The sequence below is a fragment of the Lichtheimia ornata genome, assembly GCF_029851405.1.
Source record: "Lichtheimia ornata isolate CBS 291.66 chromosome Unknown scaffold00046, whole genome shotgun sequence".
NCBI lineage: Eukaryota > Fungi > Mucoromycota > Mucoromycetes > Mucorales > Lichtheimiaceae > Lichtheimia > Lichtheimia ornata.
The window spans coordinates 132,497-157,342 of NW_026695366.1; the positions used below are offsets into that span (position 1 = coordinate 132,497).

General features: G+C 43.5%; 11 protein-coding genes across 11 annotated transcripts; 5 read left to right on the forward strand and 6 right to left on the reverse strand.

The window, feature by feature from the left end:
• Window positions 1–1,021: 1,021 nt before the first annotated feature.
• Window positions 1,022–1,874, forward strand: O0I10_008594 (uncharacterized protein; the record flags this gene model as incomplete). Its single annotated transcript, XM_058488597.1, has 3 exons — window positions 1,022–1,101; window positions 1,170–1,304; window positions 1,379–1,874. The coding sequence occupies 3 exons, from the start codon at window positions 1,022–1,024 to the stop codon at window positions 1,872–1,874; spliced, it is 711 nt and encodes a 236-aa protein (XP_058340622.1).
• Window positions 1,875–2,005: 131 nt separating this feature from the next.
• On the forward strand, window positions 2,006–2,933 carry O0I10_008595 (uncharacterized protein; the record flags this gene model as incomplete). The annotated part of the gene is made up of 2 exons (XM_058488598.1): window positions 2,006–2,268; window positions 2,327–2,933. The coding sequence occupies 2 exons, from the start codon at window positions 2,006–2,008 to the stop codon at window positions 2,931–2,933; spliced, it is 870 nt and encodes a 289-aa protein (XP_058340623.1).
• Window positions 2,934–3,817: 884 nt separating this feature from the next.
• On the forward strand, window positions 3,818–8,029 carry O0I10_008596 (uncharacterized protein; the record flags this gene model as incomplete). The annotated part of the gene is made up of 5 exons (XM_058488599.1): window positions 3,818–4,423; window positions 4,495–4,932; window positions 4,997–5,674; window positions 5,739–6,660; window positions 6,723–8,029. The coding sequence occupies 5 exons, from the start codon at window positions 3,818–3,820 to the stop codon at window positions 8,027–8,029; spliced, it is 3,951 nt and encodes a 1,316-aa protein (XP_058340624.1).
• Window positions 8,030–11,850: 3,821 nt separating this feature from the next.
• O0I10_008597 (uncharacterized protein) lies at window positions 11,851–13,626 on the reverse strand (the record flags this gene model as incomplete). The annotated part of the gene is made up of 1 exon (XM_058488600.1): window positions 11,851–13,626. The coding sequence occupies one exon, from the start codon at window positions 13,624–13,626 to the stop codon at window positions 11,851–11,853; it is 1,776 nt and encodes a 591-aa protein (XP_058340625.1).
• A 226-nt stretch (window positions 13,627–13,852) lies between these two features.
• On the reverse strand, window positions 13,853–15,495 carry O0I10_008598 (uncharacterized protein; the record flags this gene model as incomplete). The annotated part of the gene is made up of 4 exons (XM_058488601.1): window positions 13,853–14,071; window positions 14,127–14,231; window positions 14,286–14,547; window positions 14,606–15,495. 4 exons carry the CDS (start codon window positions 15,493–15,495, stop codon window positions 13,853–13,855), a joined length of 1,476 nt encoding a protein of 491 aa, XP_058340626.1.
• A 563-nt stretch (window positions 15,496–16,058) lies between these two features.
• On the reverse strand, window positions 16,059–17,093 carry O0I10_008599 (uncharacterized protein; the record flags this gene model as incomplete). The annotated part of the gene is made up of 4 exons (XM_058488602.1): window positions 16,059–16,221; window positions 16,280–16,459; window positions 16,519–16,834; window positions 16,898–17,093. 4 exons carry the CDS (start codon window positions 17,091–17,093, stop codon window positions 16,059–16,061), a joined length of 855 nt encoding a protein of 284 aa, XP_058340627.1.
• A 673-nt stretch (window positions 17,094–17,766) lies between these two features.
• On the forward strand, window positions 17,767–18,170 carry O0I10_008600 (acyl carrier protein; the record flags this gene model as incomplete). The annotated part of the gene is made up of 2 exons (XM_058488603.1): window positions 17,767–17,925; window positions 17,994–18,170. 2 exons carry the CDS (start codon window positions 17,767–17,769, stop codon window positions 18,168–18,170), a joined length of 336 nt encoding a protein of 111 aa, XP_058340628.1.
• Window positions 18,171–18,238: 68 nt separating this feature from the next.
• O0I10_008601 (uncharacterized protein) lies at window positions 18,239–19,803 on the reverse strand (the record flags this gene model as incomplete). The annotated part of the gene is made up of 9 exons (XM_058488604.1): window positions 18,239–18,511; window positions 18,573–18,620; window positions 18,680–18,791; window positions 18,852–18,979; window positions 19,039–19,272; window positions 19,332–19,442; window positions 19,495–19,620; window positions 19,688–19,720; window positions 19,783–19,803. The coding sequence occupies 9 exons, from the start codon at window positions 19,801–19,803 to the stop codon at window positions 18,239–18,241; spliced, it is 1,086 nt and encodes a 361-aa protein (XP_058340629.1).
• Window positions 19,804–20,194: 391 nt separating this feature from the next.
• On the reverse strand, window positions 20,195–20,493 carry O0I10_008602 (uncharacterized protein; the record flags this gene model as incomplete). The annotated part of the gene is made up of 2 exons (XM_058488605.1): window positions 20,195–20,398; window positions 20,464–20,493. The coding sequence occupies 2 exons, from the start codon at window positions 20,491–20,493 to the stop codon at window positions 20,195–20,197; spliced, it is 234 nt and encodes a 77-aa protein (XP_058340630.1).
• A 475-nt stretch (window positions 20,494–20,968) lies between these two features.
• O0I10_008603 (uncharacterized protein) lies at window positions 20,969–22,048 on the forward strand (the record flags this gene model as incomplete). Its single annotated transcript, XM_058488606.1, has 7 exons — window positions 20,969–21,022; window positions 21,081–21,131; window positions 21,187–21,325; window positions 21,386–21,575; window positions 21,628–21,769; window positions 21,817–21,891; window positions 21,944–22,048. The coding sequence occupies 7 exons, from the start codon at window positions 20,969–20,971 to the stop codon at window positions 22,046–22,048; spliced, it is 756 nt and encodes a 251-aa protein (XP_058340631.1).
• Window positions 22,049–22,157: 109 nt separating this feature from the next.
• On the reverse strand, window positions 22,158–24,813 carry O0I10_008604 (uncharacterized protein; the record flags this gene model as incomplete). The annotated part of the gene is made up of 5 exons (XM_058488607.1): window positions 22,158–23,249; window positions 23,319–23,828; window positions 23,906–24,139; window positions 24,198–24,439; window positions 24,498–24,813. 5 exons carry the CDS (start codon window positions 24,811–24,813, stop codon window positions 22,158–22,160), a joined length of 2,394 nt encoding a protein of 797 aa, XP_058340632.1.
• Between the last annotated feature and the right edge of the window lie 33 nt (window positions 24,814–24,846).

Sequence of the window (24,846 nt, forward strand, 5' to 3'; positions counted from 1 at the left end):
CACTAACGCAACCCATCAAAAAGATAGTGAGTAAGGTTAAACATTCCTTGCATTGATCTCAGATGAAGAAACGAATTTGATAGGTATAATGCGATGGAAGGTAGAAAACATAGTTAGTGGTGTGACCCATATGCATAAAACTGGTACCTGCATGGCTGGATTTGGGTATTAAGATTCAGACCTTTTTTAGAACGGTGCTATCGGTCCGCTTTTGCCGGCACTACTGCTTACTGCAAAGTTGATGTTGTACCTTAACGAGAGAGCTACTCAAGATCGCTCGAATGGCATTCGTCATAGGAAATCATTATTGATCAATTGATACCTTATTGCCTCTGAAGAAGAAGAATGAGCTATGACTTGGAAGAGAGGAGGAGGGTAGTTTCTCACGTAAAACATGGGTGATGACGAAGAGAAACGACCAGCAATGCATTATCATCGCTCTTGGGAAAACGATATTCCCAAATGGCCCTATCATAGCAATCGCACGTTGTCAACATGTGCTCAATGTATGGCTATCCGCAAAGCCTCACCTCGTTTCTTCTGAGAAAAATTTGTTTCGTTCATGCACCGCATGGTCCGTCATTGGTTTGAGGTGTTTCAGAAGATGGATTCAGATGCAGGAATTGGGTACTCAGGAACAATAAGGCACACCTCACATGAGAAATGAAAACGAGTAGAGACGAGGGGTCATAACGATGAGCATACTCTAGTGCGAGGATATTGTTGAATGAATGTGCTAAAGAGCCATGCATAGGTAGTGCTTTGTAGTAAGTAGGATAGTAACATGATCATAAGAGTAACAAAAGCGCACGATCTTTCCCTCTCCTCGGGACTTTGAACGACAGTGACGTTATGACGGTTATGGCAGGTATCACAGTGTTTTGCATTATAAAGCTGCTTAAAGAGATTTGATCCAATGAATGAAAAGTCGGCCGCTTTGGCATTTTCAATAAATAGGCACGATGTTTTCTCGTTCTCCTGAGCATAGTACATAACAACACAACAAGTATACACGAATACAATGGCACCCCTCGAAGTTATTGGAGCTGGCTATGGCCGTACAGGCACTGATAGCTTGCGAATTGCGTTGAACACACTTGGGTATGTATACATTGATATGCATTCGATGTTCGATTATGTATGCTAACCATGGATCATGATACTTGCAGGTATTCCACACACCATATGAGAGTCATTTATTGGGGCCAAACCAATCCTGATGACTTCAAGAACGCTTACGAAAACCCTGAGGAACCTGTGGATTGGGATAATGTGTACGAAGGCTTCAATGCTGCTGTGGATTGGTATGTTGTTACCTTATTTTATGTACTTTGGCAACTTTTAAATTGCACCAGCAAGTTAACAAATGAATCAATAGGCCTACGGCGACCTTTATTAAACGATTGGTCAAGTACTACCCAGATGCCAAGATTATCCTAACCGAACGGGATCCTGATAGCTGGTACAAGTCGGCTAAAAACAGCATTTTCAAGATTGCACATATCCCAGATGGTGAAAATACACCCGATCACATTAGGCGTGTGCGGGCTATGAGCCGAAAGGTGAACTTGGATGGTGCATTTGAAGATCCAGAACTTTTTGCAGATGAAGAGGCTATCAAGCGCAGGTTTGTTGAACACAATGAATGGGTCAAAGCCAACGTGCCACCTGAGCAATTGCTTGTTATGCAATTGGGAGAAGGCTGGGAGCGCCTATGCAAGTTTTTAAACAAACCAGTGCCCAAAGAACCATATCCCCACGTCAATACCACAGCCGAATTACTAGCAAATGTTGATGAGAACGGCCTCAAATCTCTCAATGTCGGTCGCCCTGCTGACAATGATAGCAAAGATGGTAGCTTAGTGTCTGTTTAATCATTGTAAATCATGCTCTTCCAAAGTCCTTTATTATAAAGATGTTGTCTATCAATCAATCCCCGCTGTTGGACCTGTAGTTTTCTGTTGCATTGGATTTTGACGCATGTTCTCTCTCCTTTTGCTTTTTTATGCCACGCTGGCCACGCTTGGATCGGCAGTGGATTCGTCGTCTGCTACCCACATGTGAACACAATGTCTCGCTTGCCCGTCGCCATTTACAGTGGATCAAGGAGAAAGCCTCCGATCAAGCTACTGGTGCTGTAGCCATTCCTGTTGTCAATGCTGCCATTCGTGATCGGGTCTTGTTCGATAAACCACTTCAGTATGTTCTTGGTACGCAACCTTTTGGTGAACTCGATATTGTTACTCGACCCCCTGTTCTTATTCCTCGGTATGCATTTTGCTATATGTCAAAGAATGAAGAAGAGCTTATATGGGTATGCTATTAGATGGGAGACTGAAGAATGGGTGCATCGCCTTATTGATATCCTCAAACCTCGGTTACAAGATTCAACAACCCCTTTTCGCATTTTGGACATATGCACAGGCACTGGATGCATCGCCTTAGCACTTGCTTCTCAACTACCCAATGTCCATGTCACTGCAATCGATATTGCGGATGAAGCTATCGACCTGGCACGCCATAACCAACGTATTCATGCGATTCAATCAGTCGACTTTTACAAGATGGATGTATTCGATCTGCAAGTACCATTCAGTCATAAGCAGCCATTTGATATGGTGGTGGCCAATCCACCTTATATAACGGAGGAAGAGTATGCACTTCTTGAGCCATGTGTCAAGGACTGGGAGGATCAAAGGGCCCTGATGGCGGATGATCATGGTTTGGCTGTACATAAGCGGATTGCTACCTTGTGCAGTGCATCCCATTTCTTGAGGCCGTGTCAAGAGGATAAAGGACATCCAAGGTTGCTTATGGAGATTGGTGGAAGCCATCAAGTACCGGTGCTCACGGAGATTCTCACAAAGTCATTTCGAAACGTGTCTACATGGAAGGATTTGGCTGGCAAAGAACGCGTAGTCGTAGCTTCTTGATGATACCCCCCTCCTTATCTCGTATCAAGAGCTTCTTTTATTTCTCTTCTTCCCTCAAAATAGAATTCATTTATGTAAAGAGTAAATCAGCATGTTGTTTGGTCATTGTGAATACTAGAAATGAGTCCCACGATAGCTGTTGATCCATAATCCTTGGTACACGTGCCTGTTGTCAGCGCTGCAAGGCACATTTGCCTCAGGGTACACAAATCAGATAAATAGCGGAGATCATACCTTTCAAGTACAAGCGTACTTCATAGTGGCAGTCGATGCAGCAACATAATGCTGCCGTCCATCATTTCATCTCATACAGCAACATAGCGAGTGAAGGCATCCAAGTAGTGGTGTAACTTACATGAATGATCACCTAAATGGGATGAGAACAAACATCAAGATCAGGTGGAGTGCGGTGGACTTGTTTGATTTGATCCGGGGATGTTCGGCTCTGATTTGACACATCGATTCCGGTAAACGAGTCATCTGTGGCGCAATTCCCATAATAATTCACTTCTTGTTCCCATGTATATAGCTCTTGCCGATGTATGCCGTAAAATGGATCATGTAACCACAACGATTGAGTCATATACTGGAGAAGACATCATGGGGGCTTTTTGTTTACACATTGAACAAACGATGGAAGGTGTGCAACTACTACCTGTGTGACCTTATCCAGGCATTGAGGTAAGCATTTCCAACATGTGGTGTAACCAATCACGTGTGCATTCCCTGATTTCTCTTCTGCTGCGGAAGAGTGATGGGAAGGGAAATCAACCCGTATTTATTACTCTCTTCCTTTTCCTTTTGTTTTGCACCTTTTGACAAGCCTTCATCGCCACGTCCAGTGTCCCTTAATTTGATTTGACTCGCAAATAGCATACAACAACATGGGAAACGAAAAGGCAGAACTTGTTGATCAACAAGTGGTTGTGGAGCAAACTTTGGTGACCAGCGCAGTAGAAGCACAACATGAGGGAGTTGAGAGTGGCAGCGACATGAAGAAGGAAAATGACATGGATGATACGACTTCTTCCTCTGGTGAAAAGAAGGAAAAGGAAAAGAAGAAAAAGGAGCCAACGGTGCCACTACACAAGCTCTTTCGATTTGCATCAAAAATTGATCTACTCATGATCTTGGCAGCTTCGATTGGATCGATTGGTGTGGGAGTTATTATGCCAGCATCCATGATTATCTTTGGCGACTTGCTTGGATCATTAGGCCAAACTGCACAATCCACTACTACGACGACCAACATCGACTTTTTGTCAATGACATTGAAAATGATCCTGATTTTCGTTTACATGGGTACCGCATCCTTGGTAGCAAGCTATGTTTCGCACGCCTTTTGGGTTATATCAGGAGAACGACAAATCCAAACCATTCGCCGCTTGTATCTCCACGCCATCTACCGTCAAGATATGAGCTGGTTTGATGCAGCTGAAGAAGGATCATTGACAACACGCCTCGCAACAGATATACAAATGGTTCAAGAGGTACTTGATTTACCTTTTCCCACCGTGTACTATTATGTATCATCTCTCTTTGTTAACCCACTGTAACACAGGGAATATCAGAAAAATGCGGCATGATTCTTCAAATGACTGGACAAGTAATCGCTGGTATTGTCATTGCGTTTGTAAAAGGTCCCGTATTGGCTGCTGTGATTTTGGCAACCATTCCACTCGTTGCAGGTGCCGGTACCATGATGGGATACTATTACGACAAATTCACAAAATCGACTCAGGACGTTTATGCCGATGCAGGAGCCATTGCTGAAGAGATGATTAGTGGTATCCGCACCATATCCTCATTTTCTCTTCAAGGCCGGTTTCAAACACGCTATGAGGAACAGCTGAGGAAAGCACGTAAAACTGGATGTCGTCGAGGTGTCTTGGTGGCAATTATGTTTGGCGCTTTTATGGGCATCATCTTTTCCTCTTATGGTCTTAGCTTTTGGTATGGAAGCAAGCTTATACGTGAAGGCAGGATGTCTGGTGGCGAGGTATGTGAATGTAAACTTGCAATTACAATTACTAGTAAATAATAATCGATTTCTTTCTCTATAGGTGGTCATTGTGTTTTACACCATGATGATCAGCACTATGGCACTTATGGGTTTACCATTGAACCTTTCAGCTGTTAGCGGTGCCACTGCAGCAGCACAACGTATTTTTTCACTTATTGATCGTGTACCAGCCATTGACATTGACGCACCTGGAAAGGAACATGCGTTGCATGGTGATATCGAATTCAAAAACGTTGACTTCAAGTATCCTACAAGACCTGATATTCCAATTCTTCGCTCATTTTCAGCACGCATTATGCCAGGTTCAACAGTGGCACTTGTAGGTGCGTCTGGATCTGGCAAGTCAACGATTGTTCAATTACTTCAAAGATTCTATGACCCCGATAATGGTGAAATTATTGTGGATGGGATCCCACTTAAAGATTTGGCTGTGCAATCGCTACGACGTCAAATCGGTGTTGTAAGCCAAGAACCCGTTTTATTCAACACAACGATTCGCAAGAATTTGCTCTTGGGTGCCGATAATGACAAGGTCAGCAACGAGGATTTGGTGCGTGCATGCAAAGCAGCCAATTGCCATGATTTTATCTCAGCGCTTCCAAAAGGATACGACTCTCATGTTGGCGAGCATGGCTCCATGTTATCAGGTGGTCAAAAACAACGTATCGCTATTGCACGTGCCATCATCAAAGATCCAGCCATTCTGCTTTTGGATGAGGTAATATATAGCATCATGGATTTCTTCATGTACGAAACATCCGTATTCACTCGTATTTTTGAAGGCAACATCTGCACTTGATACACAATCTGAAAGACTTGTACAAAAGGCCCTTGAAGAAGCTGCCAAGAACCGTACCACTTTAGTCGTCGCGCACAGACTGTCTACAATTAGATCGGCTGACCAAATCATTGTTTTGAAGCAAGGCGAGATTGTTGAGCAAGGGACACATGAAGAACTACTTGCCGCCAATGGAGCTTATGCAAATCTTGTTCACAAGCAGGAAATTGCTATGGAAAAGGAAAACAACCAGCTTAATGGCTCCGATGAACATGATGATATTCCAGCAATGACGGAAGAGGATGAAGAACATGATCAATCTCAAACCAAGCAAAACGACTTGAGTATCCGTCGTCTTTCAACCAAGCAAAGTATAGCATCCTCAGTGGAAGGTGCTATTCCAGATGATATGCGTGAGCTGAAAAAAGAGCGTGAGCGAGAAGAAAAATACAAACACGTCCGAACGCCATTCTTCAAGGTGCTCAAACAAATGCGTCCAGAATGGCCATTGCTTGGTGTTGGTCTCGTTGGCTGTTTATTCTCAGGAGCTGCATTCCCTGTGTCAGCGTTATTGCTTGGCAGAGTTTTCTCAGTGCTCGTTGATCCCGCAACCATGTCAACCACACCGGGACCTATGGAAGGTGCAAACCTGTATGCGTTTCTTTTTCTCATTTGTGGTATTGGTGTCTTTTTTGGATTTCTATTACAGCTGGGAAGCTTCGAAGCCGCTGGTGAACTCTATACCGAACGATTACGATCAAAGCTGTTTGCTGCATACATGAAGCAGGAGATCGCATTTTTCGATGAAGAGGATAATAGTACAGGCGCATTGACATCAACGCTTGCTGTTGATGCTAAGAATGTTAACGACATGATCACAAAGGTCTTGGGTGACATTGGAAGTGTTGTGTGCAGTGCCATTGTAGGCAAGTATATACATAATACGTACATCATGCAACGTGTATTAATTGTCATGGATATTCAATAGGCTTTGTGATTGCGTTCATTCACGGCTGGGCATTGACTCTTGTGATCATTGCTATGTTACCTTTAATGGCTGCTGCAAGTGCATACGAAGGAAAGATCGAGATGGGTTTTGCCGATGATACCAAAAAGGCAAGCATGCAATCAGGACAAGTGGCAGGTGAAGCCATCAAGGAAATTCGTACGGTTGCATCTTTGGCAAAGCAACATCATTTTGAGGAGCGGTATGCCAAAGCTACAGCCTACCCGCACAAGCTTGCCATACGCAAGGCATACTTAGGATCGATCGGATATGCTCTCAGCCAAGGAATGGTTATTTACGTCAATGCCGTTTCGTTTTATGCTGGTATACGTTTTCTCGAGAAGGGCATGATGACTATTGAGCAAATGATGGTGGTCATGATGGCGGTTGTTATGACAGCCATGGGTATCGGTCGAGGAAGCATGTTCGTGTCGCACATTGTCAAAGCCAAGTATGCAGCACTTTCATCGTTTGAGCTATTGGAGCGGAAACCTACTATTGACAGAGAATTGGAAGGCATTGAACCTAGCACTATTCGTGGCGATGTTGCTTTTGACAATGTATCATTTGCCTATCCTCGTCGACCCGACATGCCAGTTTTTCACGGCGACTTTAACTTGAAAGGAGCAGCTGGACGCACCATAGCATTGGTTGGTCACTCTGGATGTGGCAAATCAACAGTAATTGGCATGCTGGAACGTTGGTACGATCCTCAAAGTGGATCAGTTCGAGTGGACGATCATAGTACACAAGCGTATACACTAGACAACTTGCGTGGTCACATGGCTTTGGTTAGTCAAGAACCAGTTTTATTCGACATGTCAATTGGTGACAACATTCGATTTGGTGTCTCTGAGGATGTGAAAGTTACCCAAGAACAAGTGGAACAAGCTTGCATAGCAGCCAATATTCATGAATTCATTACCACTCTCCCCGATGGATACAACACGAGAGTAGGCGATCGTGGGTCTCAATTATCTGGTGGACAAAAGCAACGCATTGCCATTGCCAGAGCTCTTATTCGCAATCCACGTGTACTTCTTTTGGATGAAGCTACATCAGCTCTTGATAGCGAAAGTGAAAAGCTTGTCCAAACGGCCATTGATAATGTATTGGAGCATGGAGATAGAACAACTTTCACGATAGCTCATAGATTGTCTACCATACAAGGCAGTGATTTGATCTGTGTGATCAAGAGTGGACGTGTTATCGAGCAAGGAACCCATTGGGAATTGCTAGAGCTTGGTGGTGCATACAAAGAACTTGTGCAACAGCAATCATTGGCATGAATAATTACAAGCGACCCCAATCAAGTATCATTGTGATGAGGGTTTTTATGAACCTCTCTTCCTAAAATCATGTACACCCATATGTAGTAATGTTTAAGGGAGATAAACAAAGTATGTACAAAGATCATATGCTAAGAATAAACGCCATTCAATGTTGGATTACCTTTATTATCAATTACGTGACTACATACAAAGATGATAAAGCCGAGCGCGATGTTGCCCGACAATGGTGCTTGTTATAAGCTTGGTTCATTATAAGCTTAATTTGAGTTTTACTAATTCAACATACGTCTTAAGGGCAGTGTGAAGTTCCATCGTTGTATGGGATCGTCTAGCTGCAGTGATGCTCATCGCGTACGTTAACTAAGCACTATACACAATGAACGCGGGATACAATGTACATGGGATAAGATGCACAAGGGAGTCTCTCACGTAGTAGATAAGTATACAAAGAGCGTACGTAAACGCATCCTTCATTCCATACCAATAGGGTAAAAGCGCGTTGACAAGTACTGTGTCCATTCTTACCCTACGATATGAAATCGGGAAGAGAGCCTTATGCTTATTCATCGTTGCTCACTGGTTTATAAGCTGCATGTACATCTAAGCTTAGACCATGTGAGAGCTACTAATGGTCGGATCTACAACCACAACACCATCATGCACTCTCGACCAATATCATTGTCCCCTCAAGTCTCCTTTGCCACACAAACACGCCATATAAACCTTTTGCTCTATCAGGGTCCAGCTACTTGACAATGAACAAAGACCACTTCTCATATAGCATCACGCTTACAAACATAAAGGTGCCTGTATCTCCAAACTTTACAATGAAACGTGTGGTTTTGAATAGAGCAATGGGCTCGGCTTGGCCAACAGCACCTTGTGTGAAAGTTTCGCGTTCAATGCCGCAACTAGCCCAAAAAGTTTTTTTTGGTCGTCGTCGTCGAAGAGGTCGAACCCCCCGATCCAGTTTGGCTGGTAGCGTCATTGCGAAATCTGGGATTGGCAAGCTTGATCATGAAACTTTCACACAAGGTGCTGTTGGCCAAGCCGAGCCCATTGCTCTAATAAAAACCACACGTTTCATTGTAAAGTTTGGAGATACAGGCACCTTTATGTTTGTAAGCGTGATGCTATATGAGAAGTGGTCTTTGTTCATTGTCAAGTAGCTGGACCCTGGAGAGCCAAAGATGCAGAAGGACCTATTTGGGTAACTCAGCTAAAAAGTCAGGACTTCAGGGACAATGCATGAAAGATACACAACCCTCACTTTTATGTCATACATTGGCAGTTATAGCCACTTTTGTGCATTCCCAACTTTTGTGCATTCTATTGTAGGTGGACGATGCTCCTGCTGCAGACATTCATTTCCATGATTAAAGTAGGTTGATCCGAGTTGATTTGGTTGAGTTACGCTCACACAAGATTACATCGGTTGAGCTACATCGAGCGTGCTTGATGTCCAGAGTGATGTAATCTCTCTTTGACCGTAGCTCAGTCAAATCAGCTCGGATCAACCTACTTTAATCATGGAAATGAATGTCTGGAGCAGGGGCATCGTTGCCATGCAGTGGATCTCGCAATAATGATGATTGGATAAAGTGGCCGTTAGCTAGCAATACATGCCTGTTTCTAGATGATCCATAAAGTAATTATACATTGACCCTTTCATTCATGTAAACGTAGCTGTGTTACACAACACGACCCTCTACATCTTTTGCTCCGCCAGGGTCCAGCCACTTCACAATGAACAAAGACCACTTCTCATATAGCATCACGCTTACAAACATAAAGGTGCCTGTATCTCCAAACTTTACAATGAAACGTGTGGTTTTTATTAGAGCAATGGGCTCGGCTTGGCCAACAGCACCTTGTGTGAAAGTTTCACGTTCAATGTCGCAAACAGCCCAAAAAATATTTTTTGGTCGTCGTCGTCGAAGAGGTCGACCCAAGATCCAGTTTGGCTGGTGGCGACATTGCGAAATCTGGGATTGGCAAGCTTGATCGTGAAAGTTACACCCAAGGTGCTGTTGGCCAAGCCGAGCCCATTGCTCTAATAAAAACCCTACGTTTGATTGTGAAATCTTGAGGTACGACTGTCTTTATGTTTTTACTATGTTATAAGCGTGATGGTATATGAAAGGTGGTCTTTGTTTAATGTCCAGTAGCTGGGCATGATAGAGCCAAAGATGCAGGAGGACTTCTTCGTGTAACCAAGCTAAAAAGTCCGGACTTCAGGGACAATGCATGACAGGTACGCATACCTCATTTTCAGGACATACATTGGCAGCTAACAGCTACCTTTATCCAATCAGCATTGTTGCAAAATATACGTGATGGGAACGATGCTCCTGCTGCAGACATTCATTTCCATGATTAAAGTAGCTTGATCCGAGCTGATTTGACCGAGCTACGGCCAAACAAGGATTAATCAGCTGAGACATTCGAATGTATGCTGATGTATGGATGGATGTAATCTCTCTTTGATCGTAGCTCAACCAAATCAACTCGGATCAAGCTACTTGAACCATGGAAATAAATCTATGGAGCAGGAGCGTCGTTCCATCGTAATGGATTAGATAAAAGTTGGGATTGGGTGGAAGTGGCTGTTAGCAGGCAATACATGCCTATTCCTAGATAATCCATAAAGTATTATACATTGAATCCACCTTTGTTGCCCAATCCAATGCATGTGAACGATTGTCCTGCTCCAGCCCAGCATGACCATCATTCAACTTTCTTGATCCGAGAGGTTTTGACTGAGATACGGTCAAACAAAGAAGTATCATTCAACAACAGATCAACCCATTTTGATTTCCAGTTCTTCCACTTGCCTCTTCTTCCCAATCTCAACAGTTGGCGCATTCAAGCACAATTACCACCTGCGAACGATTGTCCCGCTTCAGCTCATCATGTCAATGCTACAACTGCCTTGATCCGTTTGTCTTTGACTGAATGGCAAGTCCATGGCATGCACACAGTCTTCTTGTCACCCTGCTACAACACGCTCTTGCACATTCCTCTACCCCCATCAAGCGTAACAGCGTTCATTCCAACAGTTGCTATTAGCAAGGTCTTCTCTCCATTGTCTCAAGCAGCGTTCTTTGCTTGCAGCAACTTGCCTTACAACCTTTTGTTACGTGAACAGCAGATAGCCATTGTATAGAAGCAGCTTTATTTACGTGTAGCACCTTGCTTTCAATACGAACGAGTTTCTATGGATATGGATCTGATTATTGCTTTGATATTGTATATGGGATGGAAGGGTCTGGATGTAACCAACTCATGGAAAAAGAGCCTTTGTTCTTCAAGTATCCGTTGACAACTTGACCATGATGCATGGTAGTATCATCCTGAACGTACGATGTATCCAATGATCTACTTTACGCACTATTCCATGGCATATACGATCAGCATCCTTGGTGCAGCCTGTCAATCATGTATAACCTTCATCATCCAACCCTATATTTTGTGCTGAATTCACCACCACGCATCAAGTGCCATCCCACGTCCATTCATCACCTTTGCAAAATGCACGCCCAAAAGATAGAAGCCTCCCATATCGTTGTATCTTCCACATTGAAGCAATTCTTTGTACAATCCATCTCTTGTGAATGATGCTGTTGGATTAAAGGGTTACTTTAACGAACACAAAGTTGCGTTGGTTAACCATTCGTAAGCGTCCATAGTGTGGGAGATCTCCATTCTCCATGAGTTGGACTTCATCATTGTGGATACTTGATGCATTGTATTATAAAAAGATTCATGCAGGATTGGAGGAGTGATATTTATTACTTTATATATACGGTAGGAGGTCATTAATGGGTACGATTATGGCATCCAGTGACAATGAGAGGTAATGATGTAGGTCGTAGTGTGTGCTGGTACAATGACTTGTCATTCATGCTGGGTATCCGATGGCTATCTTCCGTTGCAACATAATATTTCGTGGTATGAGCTTTCTCGCGAGGCGTTGTTGAATCATCCAATTTGGATCCTCTGATATAAATTTTGGTTTCGAGATCATACTGCAATTCAAAAATGCGCCTTGTCATTTCCGGTATGACCGTATATGCCCAATCTTCACCGATAAAGAGTACATTTGATAGGTCAAACACAGCCTTGGTGTCGGTTGCGTTATGGCCGAATGATGATGGTTGCTTACTCCTGTTGTTGCATGCATCGTCATCCGGGTTGGATTCAAGATAAGCTGAATCTTGTCCTGAAGAGTCAGCAGATGATGCATCACCACCACTGATGATGTTATTACCACCAGCATTCAATGGAAACGCCAAATCGATGTTGCTCACAACATCACTCTCGCCTTGTTCACCCACATTACACGTCAACAGGATGGTACGTCGTATCTTGACACGTATGACAATTTCTTCGAGAGCAAAGCCATGGCTTTCTAGATGTACGCGTAATGGAATGGGTTGACCACGTTGAAATACCATTTGATCATTTTCAAGCTCCAAAGAACAGGCTACGTAAGGCGTGCTAAAGATAGTAGATGACCTTTTCAGAGCACTTAGGAACCGGACAAGTATCCATCGTCGTCCTTGTCGATACCTGTATTGATGCTTATGAAGCATGCCGAGTAAAATTCTCTCGATTTTTCGTTGACTAATATAATGACAATCATTGGAGGAGCACCTCAAGATGTCGCCTTTTTGCCCGTCAAACGGCGGTGTGATAGGTGATGGTTCAAAAATAACGGGTGTCATGGTGTGGGAAAGATATCGCTTGTCGCTGTTGTTATCTTGTGTGCAGTAGATCATCACGGCAGCAACCGTATAACTGATTGGATAATGAGGATTATCAAACGTTCCTGGGAGAGGGCGCTTACGTTGAATAGGAAGCGCAAACCGCACACGTTGCAATGTATCGATCGGCAAACTATAAACCTTGTCTTCAACTAATAGTTCAGCTTGCTGCTGCTCGAGCAGGGAGCCACTGCTGTGCTTTAAAGGGTATTTGTCGAGCGCGAGATCGATAATAAAGTTGTCAATTGCACGAGACTGCTGAGATTTGCTTTCATTGGTAGCAGCACCACCAGCATCCGATGACTGATCCATTGATGAGATTGTAGAGGAAAATGGATCCATTTTTTGGTGTTGATGATGTATACCACCATGAGTATCGCTTGATGATTGGCAAGGTTGCATAATAATGATATCCTCGTTCGACAAGTTGCTACCTGATGCATTTGCATTGCTATAGCCGGCTCGTTTATTGACTATGCGTATACCCTTGGATAACAGCTTGATGTCATTTTTGTAGTCAAATAGACCATAGCTCAAAGGCTGTGTAGGGTCGTCGCCATGGATACGTGCAGTGCCAACGACTTGCACGCGTAAATGCAGCACCTTAACCGCTGATGGTACACCTGTTGTGTCAATATACAAGGATCCAGTGATATGTTTGTCGGCTGCATGACATGATGCTTGATCCAAGTTCAGATCCAGACGTGGGGCAGCCGACACTCCTTTTGGACGACTTGGTTCTCCTCCACCAAGCAGTTGATTTTCGTTGTCGTTTTCGTCTTCGAGTCGTTGAAAGGGATGCTTTGAATGCCATAAAGATACACTCATGTTGACGATCGTTGTGGAAGAGAAGAAAAAGGTTCAACAATTATATGTACTTGACATTGTTGCTCCTTTAGCGTGTGACTTTTGAAAGGAGAAATAGAAGCTTTTATAGGAGACAATCATCCTACTTTGGTGAGGAGGAGGTTTAGATTTACACATGGTGATAACAACAAACGTTACTAATCACAATGATATAGCACAAGGATTGTATTACTAGGTACAATATAGTTTATCTGATAACTTGTCTATTGGAACCTGGATCACCCATTCCCCAAACCCAACGAATACGCCCAGAAGTACTGTACAGATATTCAAATCGATGGTGAAGAATGAGTTCTACGGCGATCCAACAATTGGCAATGAAAAAGAGAATGCTTGCAGCCCAAAGTGAAGAAAAGGTGTTTTGACCAAGAAATTCAAGCTTGTATCCAAAATGAAGCCATACGCCCTAATCGCAAAATCCTTCAATACCGAAACGGATCATGATCCTCCTCTTTACATACCTGACTTGCTGCCCAGGCGATGACAAGCATCAAACCTTTCCATTTGAAACGAAGACCGGTGGATGGCAAGATCAACGGAAGGAGACAAATGTACCACATGAAATACTAGAAGAAAATTTAGCTCATCCTATCACGTGTAACACATACCTATTTACTTACTTGAGATGTGCAGACCTTATTAAAGGTGACAAAGAGGAAAGTTTGAATGAAACAAGCGAAAAAGATATCCTTGGCGAATGCAATGCCTGTTATCGCGACCAAAGCCATTTGCGGTAGAAATGCCAATAAGCCGATCACCTTGCCTGCCACAGGAGCGTCAAATGCCAGGTACATTTCATAAAACCAAAGCGAAAAGTTGTGTCGATGATCTTTGCGAGTGACGTGATAAAAGTAGGTGTGTTGCAAAAACTCGTCACCGTATCTACCATCCCAAAGTGAATACCATAGGCGGGAAAATATTGAATGAACGCACTACTTACAGTTGATACATGCACCAAGTCAATCCAAAAAAGACGAGTGCGCTCACGGCACCAAACATGATACGTGAAGGTGTAAGGAAGAGTATGCATTGACGTAAAGTAGCACGAGAGCAAGATGTGAGACGTTCTGGCCACGTGGATCGTTCTTTTGGAATAGTCGAAGGAGCAGCTGGCCTTGTAGGTGATACTGGAAGATGTGGTTGATAACCGTCTGCGTAATCCGTATCATTTGTCAATTCCCCATCATGATAGAAATAGCGTTGTAGGATATAAAGACGATACTGCTGGTAGGACCAAATCATGCGAGGAAATTCAACTGGATCACCATAGCGATTGTCGAGTAAAAAGAGTAGAGGCACAGCGTAAATGACAGGATAGATCTTGAAATGAACAGCGAGACCAAAGATGGCACATGCAGGATAGAAGCGACGAGTCATGAAAAGATACAATGTCCCAAGCACCATGCAACCAAGTAATGATTCAGCGTTTCCACGTGTTGAAATGTTGGCAACCATTGGATTCAATAACCATAAGGCGTCTAACCACAAGGCTCGCTTGGATGACATGCCACGCAATATCAATATTTGATGAATAAGATATCCCACTAACAAGTCTGCCAATGCAAACAGACACTTGCCAAATGAATAGAACAGGAAAATGTTGGGTGTAAGCAATATCGCAAGGAGTGGTGTGTATCGATACGTCGCACGAGCATAAGGTGAGTCTCCTTGAGTAACATGTCGCGCCGCATCGGTAAAGACAACATAGTCAATGTCGGTGTATTTGACTGTCAGATTGGCGTCCTGCCATTCACCATACAACAAGAGTACAACTCGGAGAAGCGTCGCAGCGAGACACAGGTTGGCAAACGTAAACCACTTTTGACTCATTTCACTTTCACTGGCTGCATCGCTCGTCTATTCAACCCACATCCAGCTTGGAGTCAGTAAACCATGCATAGATCCTTCCAATGTGAAACCACTCACCTGCTGTATACGACCTTGAGCTTAAAAGAAGACGCTCCACAAAGGCTTCCCGCGTTTGTACAAATCATTGGTCCAACTCCGCATATGCCATGAAGCACGTGATTGCCTATCATTTTCATGCCTCGATCCATGACCACACGCTTCAACTATACAACCCAGCAATCTATTACATATTGTCACAGAAATAAAAGTGGTACACTCATGGAAACAAGCACTATAAAACTAGAATAGAAATCTTGTCTACTACTACGATATATGGTGCGTGTTGCTATTGCCTCTATTGGTTGTTGTGTTGCTTGAGATGCTTGAACAGCTTGGGTTGATGGAGTTACTTTTTGAGTTGAGTGAGCCGATTGAATTGGTTCTTGAGTCGATTGAGTTGTTTCTATCGCTTGCGTTGTTGATTTTGTTGATTGTTGTGATGATGATGATGATGATGTTGTTGTTCCCGATGCTCCAACGGATAGCTAGCAGTTGGGTTGAGGAGTAAGCCCTTTCTTTAGTTGATTATTGCTGTCGAGGACTCCAAATGTTCCCTCCACACCACTGCGATAAGGCTCATCCTTTGCAGAAAAGTAGAGAACATCAATACTATTTTGCTTGGCCTTGCAGAGAACATCTTGCATATACCTACAAACAATAATCGTAAGCAATGATGACACGCCAACAACAGTAGCAGTGATCTTACTTGTTTTCGTTTTCGATCGATGGGACCGATGCTCCAAAGTTATCACCACCGGAGGGCCATCCGGTCTCGGAAATTTTGACATCCTTGTTGCCAACGGTTTGCTTCACTTGGTGATAATGATCCATCAAGGTGTCGGCTGCATTATTGATATCAACGCCCTCCCAGTAGGGGAATGCATTCCTAGATAAAGAAAATATAAGCCTATGCATACAAATGCATGATCCGGAGGAGTCACCTACATCATGACAAAGTCGACCTCGTTGAAAATTTGGGGGAAGATCTTGTAGTATACATCGGCAAAAGTCACCTTGATACCCTTGGGACCCACGACATCCTTGACTTGTTTGATCCAATTGGCATACGTGTCGATATCTGCATCACCACGGTAGAGTACTTCTGATCCCACAATGACCGCATCCACATTGCTAAGATCTCTGTTGTTTACAAGCTGTTTTAATGCCTGGATTTCAAGATCAAACGTGTCCTGTCGATCAATCCACATGCCCAAATAAAGGTTCATTCCAAGGGCTTGGGTCGCTTCGACAGCCATATCGGCTAATGTTTATAATAAACAAATCATTAGGCTATATGCATATCATCATATGACGAGCTTCATACCTTGGTTGCAGACATGCAATGCAAATGTTCTCACACGGTTGGTGTATTTTTGAATGGCACCAAAGTCTTGCTTGAGCTTATCCACATTGGGACAGCTACCTTCGTTTACACCATAATTCAAGCCATAAAAGTTATTTGCTGCTTGTGTCACAGCTGCAGCAACCAAGCCCAAAGTCGTATAGAGTGCAAACTTCATTATGATGCGTTGAGAGAACAAGCGATGATAGTAATAATGGATACTACAATGCTCACCCATTTATATTTGTTAGGTCGGGGAAACATGAACCGGGGGTTTCATGCGCAATAGCAACAGGGGCATGTCTGGAACCATTTGCAAATTTTCGCTTTGGAAAAAGGGAGTCGACAAAGAACAACCCAGCAATCACATGCTTGCATTGTAGTATCTAGGAAACGGTTGTCCTTGGAGACGCATAATGTCCCGTTCTTTAGGAATGATGACCTCAATACATAATTATGGATGGCAACCGTTGGCATAGAAACATGGGTGGTGGTAACAATACAAGAGTTTCCAGCAACAACAAGCCATCAACAGCGGGTTTCCATGCATGAAACGTTATCAGCGTGAATGTCTTTAAATAGCTCAGCTTTGAAACAATCTCACAGAAAGAAGAAGAAACGGAAAACACAGGTTGCCAAGAAGAGGTGGTACCGTGTCCATCATGGATGAGCAATGTGTGGTTTCAATACCAGTGAATCACGTGATCATTTATTGTGTGGTAATGTGGAGATACAGCTACACGAAAGCACCGAAAGCTTGTATTTTTTGTGACTGACTGACGCCAACACATGACAGGGTGGCCAAAAAAATAGACCTCTTCCAGTTCCTCCTCCCAACTCTTTATACTAAAATGTTCCGCCCGACTGCTCTCTTCAACGCTGCCTCGCGTGTTGCTGCCGTGCGTGCCGCCCCTACCATGACCCGCTTCTATGCTGCTGGTGCTGGTGTCTCCGTTGAAGAACGCATTATGGATGTCTTGAAGGGCTTTGACAAGGTTGATCAGAACAAGGTAAGGGGGGGACATTTAGAAAATAGGTACATACAGCGACAGCAAGATTGACTTTGTTCCCATTGCAGATCTCGCTCGATGCCCACTTTGTCAATGACCTCGGCTTGGATAGCTTGGATACCGTTGAAGTTGTCATGGCTATTGAGGAAGAATTCACTGTTGAGATTCCCGACAAGGAAGCCGATGAGATCAAGTCTGCTAGACAGGCCGTAGAATACATTAACAGCCGTAAGGACGCCCACTAAGATGTCAATATAATACACGTTTATATATCTTTACAACAAATATCCATGGACGACCACTTTTTTATTCGTTAAACGATTTCTTCAATGACCATATCTTCATCATCCTCTTCTTCTTGCTCTTTAATCTCGCTCACTTCGGCACCCTTCTCTTCACGGATAAGCATATCCACAATGGCCTCACATTTCTCCTTGATCTTGTCATCCTTTTCTTGTGCATGCAATCGTTGGATAACTCGATATACTTGCTTTTGTCGCAAATACTCTCGACCAAACCGAGTGTGTGTCAATAACAACAAGGATTCACAAAGTAACAAGCGCAATACTGAATCAGATTCACGTTTCTATATCCATTTCACCCCATTTAGCATTCATGCCACCATCATCACTATCCTTCTTTTTTACCTTGTCATCATCCAACAATTGAATCTCTTCAGGGAATTGCTCAAATTCCTAATGACATTGTATACTTTAGAACACGTGATTTCATGTTGAGTTGAATGATCCTTTACCTCCATATCATATTCTTCGTTACCACAGAGCGGCAGTAAGATGAAAGGAAGAGTATTAAGCTGCTCTGCATCCAAAATACGCTCATGTTGTCGTGTCTCGAAGCAGCAATTTCTATATAAATCCATGGTTAACACATGCTTTGACAAGGAGCGAAGAAAGGATGGGGCTTACTTTATGGTAGCATCGACACCACCACGACGAATGACATTGGGATCTTCGGTAAAGATTTGGAGCTTAGTCAATGGTGCAAGCTTGTCGTGAGCTGCATTCTCCAAAAAGTAAACACGACCAGCACGGATCTAGATCCCGGTATATCAATGGATATGAATGAATGGATATCGAGCCTATTTGTACTTACACCAGAAACATTAGCAAAGACACTAGCCAAAAAGTTGAATTCGGCCTTGGGATTGTATGCTCGCTTATGACCACGATGGAATGCCTCAACCAAATGATCCAGCAAACGTGTCGATTCAGATAGACCAGGCAATGGCTTGGCTTCACCTTCCAAGACACGGACACAAGTAGGCTCGTACTTTGTCATGTTGGATAACAACATACAAGCAGCATCGGCCAATACCGAATCGGGAATCTAGAATACCGAGTTAGGGTATGCATGACACCTATGAAACAGAATGATGACCATCCTACCAAGATCAATAAACAAAGATGGTGAATGAAGAACTTGTCGTCGAGCAATTCTTGGATACGTGGATCGGCTGAAAGATTGATCAAGCTCTTGATAGCTTCATGAGCAACAACCTGCCACGTGATTAATCAGCAAAAAGAAAGATAAAACATGGTCAATGCATACTGTATCTTCGTGACATAGGGACTTCAAGTCGTTGACCAATGTATCACGCTTGCTGACAAGAAAGGCAAAGGTAGGAGCCGTCTTGGGGGTCAATGCCGTCAATTGCTGTACAGCAAGTGCTCGGATCTATATAGATCGTTGGGTGTCAGTCATAGTCGGGAACACCAAGCGTGTATGTCGACAAGCGCATTACCTCTGTTCTTGGGTGGTGAAGGAACTCCAAAAGCTGAGTGACAAATGAATCAGGTGTGCATGTAGTGGATTTGCTTCAAAACCTTGGCTATATACCTCGACGATCTGTTGCTCCATTTTCGGCGGGTTTGGTTGAGTGAACCGTGTATGGATTACACCTTTTGGTGCAAGTTCAGTCACTTGAATTTGGAATTCCACAGCCGAAATAGCTTACCCTTAATTTTGCAGCAACGATGTTCACCCCCGCCCCCAAACCGACAACCCGATGTTAGATCACTCGTTTGATATCAATAAAAAATCATGATCCTTGAACGTGTAAACGTTTCATGTTATGAAGAGTATTTATTCTTGGTAGCCTAGTGACAACATGCATGTCGTTGCCATGGACACCGTTGAGTACGTGTTGCATTTGCCCGTTGCCTGAGCAACATAATACATGTATGCATATAATCCATTCGAATATTTTATTCAAGACTACTACTATTACGCTAAAACAATCAACATGACACTATTCATTGGATTGACCAGTACCACTGGTGGTGTTGGAAGCTTGCTCTCCTTTTGACGACTGCTGGCTTCGTCCTTCATTTTTGTCAGCTGCAGACTGCATACGAGACTTCATTCCTTGATTTGTTTGAGTACGATCAGCATGAGACTGGATACGACTGGCATCGGCCTTTGTCGTGGTCGACTTTTTGCTACCTCCTCCAGACTTTTTTGTGTCCAATATAAGATTTTGAGTGTCAGCCACCAATATCATGATTCTGATTAACATACCTTTTTCGAATGTGGTTGAGATGGAGACATAGGAGTGATTATGATGGATTCTTTGTATTGGGATGAAAAGAGAAAAAGGCGGTTGATGGACTTGGTTATTCATCCTCATACGAAGTTGCCTTGCTTTTTATACACTTATTTCAAAGTAGGCTTGTTTACAACTTGTAAAGGCTTCTGGGCTCATTTCATGTACCATATCCTCTTCCCACACTCTTCCCCCAACAAACCTCGGATAGAACTAATTACATGTTTGTTGCAAGCTGTGGTTGCTAACCTTACTATCTTCTCCCATCATGCTGGTAGTGCAGGGAGCCCATGAATGGGGAAAAAAACGATTGTCTTTAAACACTAGTTGTATTGGGTGATAGCGATTTATTATTGAAAGAAGGCTTCTAGTGTGGAAGGAGCTGGGTCATGTGATCTATCGGTCATCTCTCTTTGAAATTGAAGTTGGCAGGTTCCTCTCTAAAGCCGCCGCCCGCATATTCCTTTATCTTTTCCCGCAATGAGACGTCGACAAGTTGGCATGGGGTTCGCCATGAACCGTAACAAGCTTGAGGTAGGAACAACACGTGTGCATGGGTCCCGATGGCTAATGAAGGTCAGCATGTGTGTAGCGTGATTACCAGCAGGTTGGCGACGGTATTGCTGCCAAGGAGCTTGAACAGGTAAGCTAAGTATACAGAGATCAAATTTGTACAACAACCAACCATCCTTCATCAGCTAGAGAAGCAAATGGAAGTATTCAAGACCAACCTGGAAGAGTTTGCTCGAAAGCACAAAAAGGATATCCGCAAGGACCCAAAGTTTCGTGCTCATTTTCAGCGCATGTGCAATAATATTGGTGTCGATCCCTTGGCATGTAAGGAAAATAGAAGTAGACGACGACTTCATCCATGCTAATGTACCTACGTATCCATAGCCAACAAGGGTTTCTGGGCCGATTTGTTGGGCGTGGGCGACTTTTATTACGAGCTGGGAATCCAAATCATTGAATGCTGCATAGCAACGCGTACACGTGATGGGGGTCTAACGGACATGAATGACTTGCGACAACGCGTGGAACGTATTCGAACGAATAGTAAAGGCAAGAAGCAGCAGGAAATTTCAGAGTAAGTTACATGGTATGGATTCGACTACTGTAACTCACTATCGCTATTATAGGGATGACATTGTACGAGCCATTCGCACACTAAAACCCTTGAGTGGTGGTTTCGAAGTATTACACATTGGTTCGCATAAAATGGTCCGGTCGGTACCCAAGGAATTGGACAAAGATCAATCGGCTCTGTTATTGCTTGCACAGGTACGTCGACTCTCCGTTGCCGCTACTTGCGACTCATTCTTTTCTAGAAAACATGCTACGTGAGTGCACCCATGATACAATCAGAGTTGGGATGGAATGATACAAGAATAAGTAATGCTTTGGTAAGTGTATTTTATATACCAACTCAAACATGTTCTTATATATTTGGAATAGGAGCACTTGTTACAAGATGGATTATGTTGGATTGATAAGCAGGATGAATCAACATTTACATATTGGATACCTAGTTACTTTCATTTGGACACAAACAATGATTAAACACACAATTTTATCTAAATGCAAGCGATATGAAGAAAGAGAGAGAAAGAGAGAGATAAAGAGTGAAAGTAGAAGGTGGGACAAAACGTGGGCTTTTTTTTTACTTTACTTATTGCCTATCACGACCTGTAGTGAGGAGACGTTCATTCTGATCAACAAGATTGGCAGCCTTATCAGCAAATTGCAGAGAAAGGACCTGGAGACGGGAAGGTTCAACCCAATGAAGGATAAGGGATTGGGAGACTTGATCAAGGGAAGCGGTGAGTTCCTCATTCCAGATCATCTTGGAAACAATAGCGGAGACACGGACAACAGGCAAATCAAACATGGCAGCAAGTTGTCGAAGGCTGATGGTCTTGTAGTAAGAAGCATAAGTAAAGAGGTATGTCCGCAAGCCTTCTTCTTGGATTTTAGTCTTGAGCATGGTCTTGATGGCTTCAGCATCGGGCATCAATGCCCAAATCTTGATGGCAAGAATATAATCACGAGCACGTTCCCATTCACCTGATGCAAGAGCCTTGGCGGCACTCATGATATGATCACGTGTGTTCTCGGGGGGACCAGAGAATGCTTGACGTTCATTGTAATCCAGCAAACGACGGAAGGGACGAGAAATGGCACGCTTATTGTTGGGACCAGCCTGTGCTTGTGCAGGAATTTCAAGAAGCATAGAGCAAGTAAGGAAAACACACTCGAGTAATTCCAAGTTGATGTGCATGTGGAAGGGAAGTTGTCGTTGACGCTCCAATTGTTCAATTTCAGGCGTTGCTTGTTGTTGACCATAACGTTGAGCTTGGAAACCTTGTGCCAAAAGTTCCTTTGCACGACCCGTGCCTTGGATTTCTTGCAAGCACGAATGAGCTTCCTTGATCAATCCTTCACGGAAAGCACACAAGCCAACTTGGACCACAGTACGGTTGTACAAGATTTGAGTAGAAACATCAGCGGCATGAATGGATTCTTGCAAATGGGACATAAGCAACATGTCACGAGCAGTGTGGAAATGCTTGTGCAAAGCATAGTGATAAATGTGGCAAAGCATAGCACGCGTACGCAACACTGCCTTGTCGTGGTTGTAGAGGTATGTGCACAATTGATGGATAAGCTGTTCGGGTTCCTGTGCATCCACAATGGCCGACTTTACGTAATCAGGCAACAATGACTTGGCAGCCTTTTCAATGGATTGAATGACTTGGCCAGGCTATATATATGTTACGATGATATAAGTAATCCAACTCAATAAACCATTACCCATTTCCCTTTGTTTTACCTTAAAGTACAAGTGATCCAAACGACGAATGATGGTACGGGGCAAAATAGCCTCCATGTTGTTCTTCTCAGCATAGGCTTGAGTTCTCACCAAGACAGCATAGAGACCAGGCTCATCGCGCAAACGGTCAATGTAATCGGTTGTGTGAGGATCAATGCTTTGAAGCGACTTTGTAAATTCATCATCCAAACGTTCGACCAAGCTGGCAATGGAACCACGAATGTGAACGATCTCGCCTTCCTTGGGGATAACATCATTGTCTCCATAGTCAAGTTCCTCAGCATCTTCGCGAATGACATATTCAGGGTGGGCCTCGAGGATCTCCAATACTTGGTTGATTTCCTTTTCAACCTTCTTCCAAATATCCACTTGCATATGCTCAACCATGCTAAAGTTGATATCGAAACGCGAGGGAATCAAAGCCAACAAGATCATGATCTCTTGGAAAGGCGACTTGGCAGCCTCCAAAAGCTGTTCCAAAATAGCAATTTGTTCCTTGTGATCTGTGTTCTACATGATATCCAAACGTAACATGTCAACCAACCATTGCATATGAATCAATCCCGCTCATCACAAGATTTACTTACACGCTTGCCTCGGCTATCAAGGACTTCACTCAACTTGGCAAAGATGGTACCAGATGACATGGCAACTGCTGCCTTGGTAACCTTGCCGCCCTTGCCAACAGATGTGAAACCATCCAATTCCTCCTCTGCGACTTGATTGGGAGTAGCAGCAACAAGCTTCTTCTTTTCATTCTTCTCGTTTTGTGCGCTGACGGCTTGCTTCTCTTCCTTCTCCTCCAAGAATGCCTCAGGATCCTAGATATCCCATTGTCAATGATACATGTTTCCATAACAAAAAGAGGTGTCTTTTTACCTTTTTGTATTCGGCAAGTTGCTTTTCATATTGCTTTGAAATCTTTTTGATCTTTGCCTTCATGGCGTTCAAACCCTTGGCAGCGGCACCACTGGCCTTCTTTTTGTTGGGCTTCTTGTCTTGACCAGCGCTGGCCAATGCCTCTTCCATATCGGCGATGACCTTGATATACACCTTGGGAAGTGGAATAGCATCAAAACCAGTGGTCATTTTGTTGACACGCATCGTAAGCTTGTCGAATTCTATCTATAGTTTTAGTCTACGTGTGCAAGCGTCCGTGTGGCTGATATGTATATGTACCATTGGAAATAAGACCCCAATCGTTGTTCTTTTGACCATTTTCAATGGCTTTGATAGAGTTCTGCATTTCATCGAGCTGCTTGTCCTTTGCCGATTTGACTTGGCGTTTGCGACCGAATTCCTCGTCAGAGTCCTCATCTGAGTCTGAGCCGGCGCCCTTCAAGAATCGCGATTTCTTTGGTTGTTGCTCTTGTTCGACTTCCTCCTCGGACTCCTCCTCAGAAGACGACAATTCCTCATCGGAAATGAAGGACTCATTGTCAGAAGTCTCGGAATCGGATTCGCTATCTGATGCTGAACGGAAGAAGCGGGACATTGGATGCTGCTGTTGCTGCTGTCAGTCGAATGA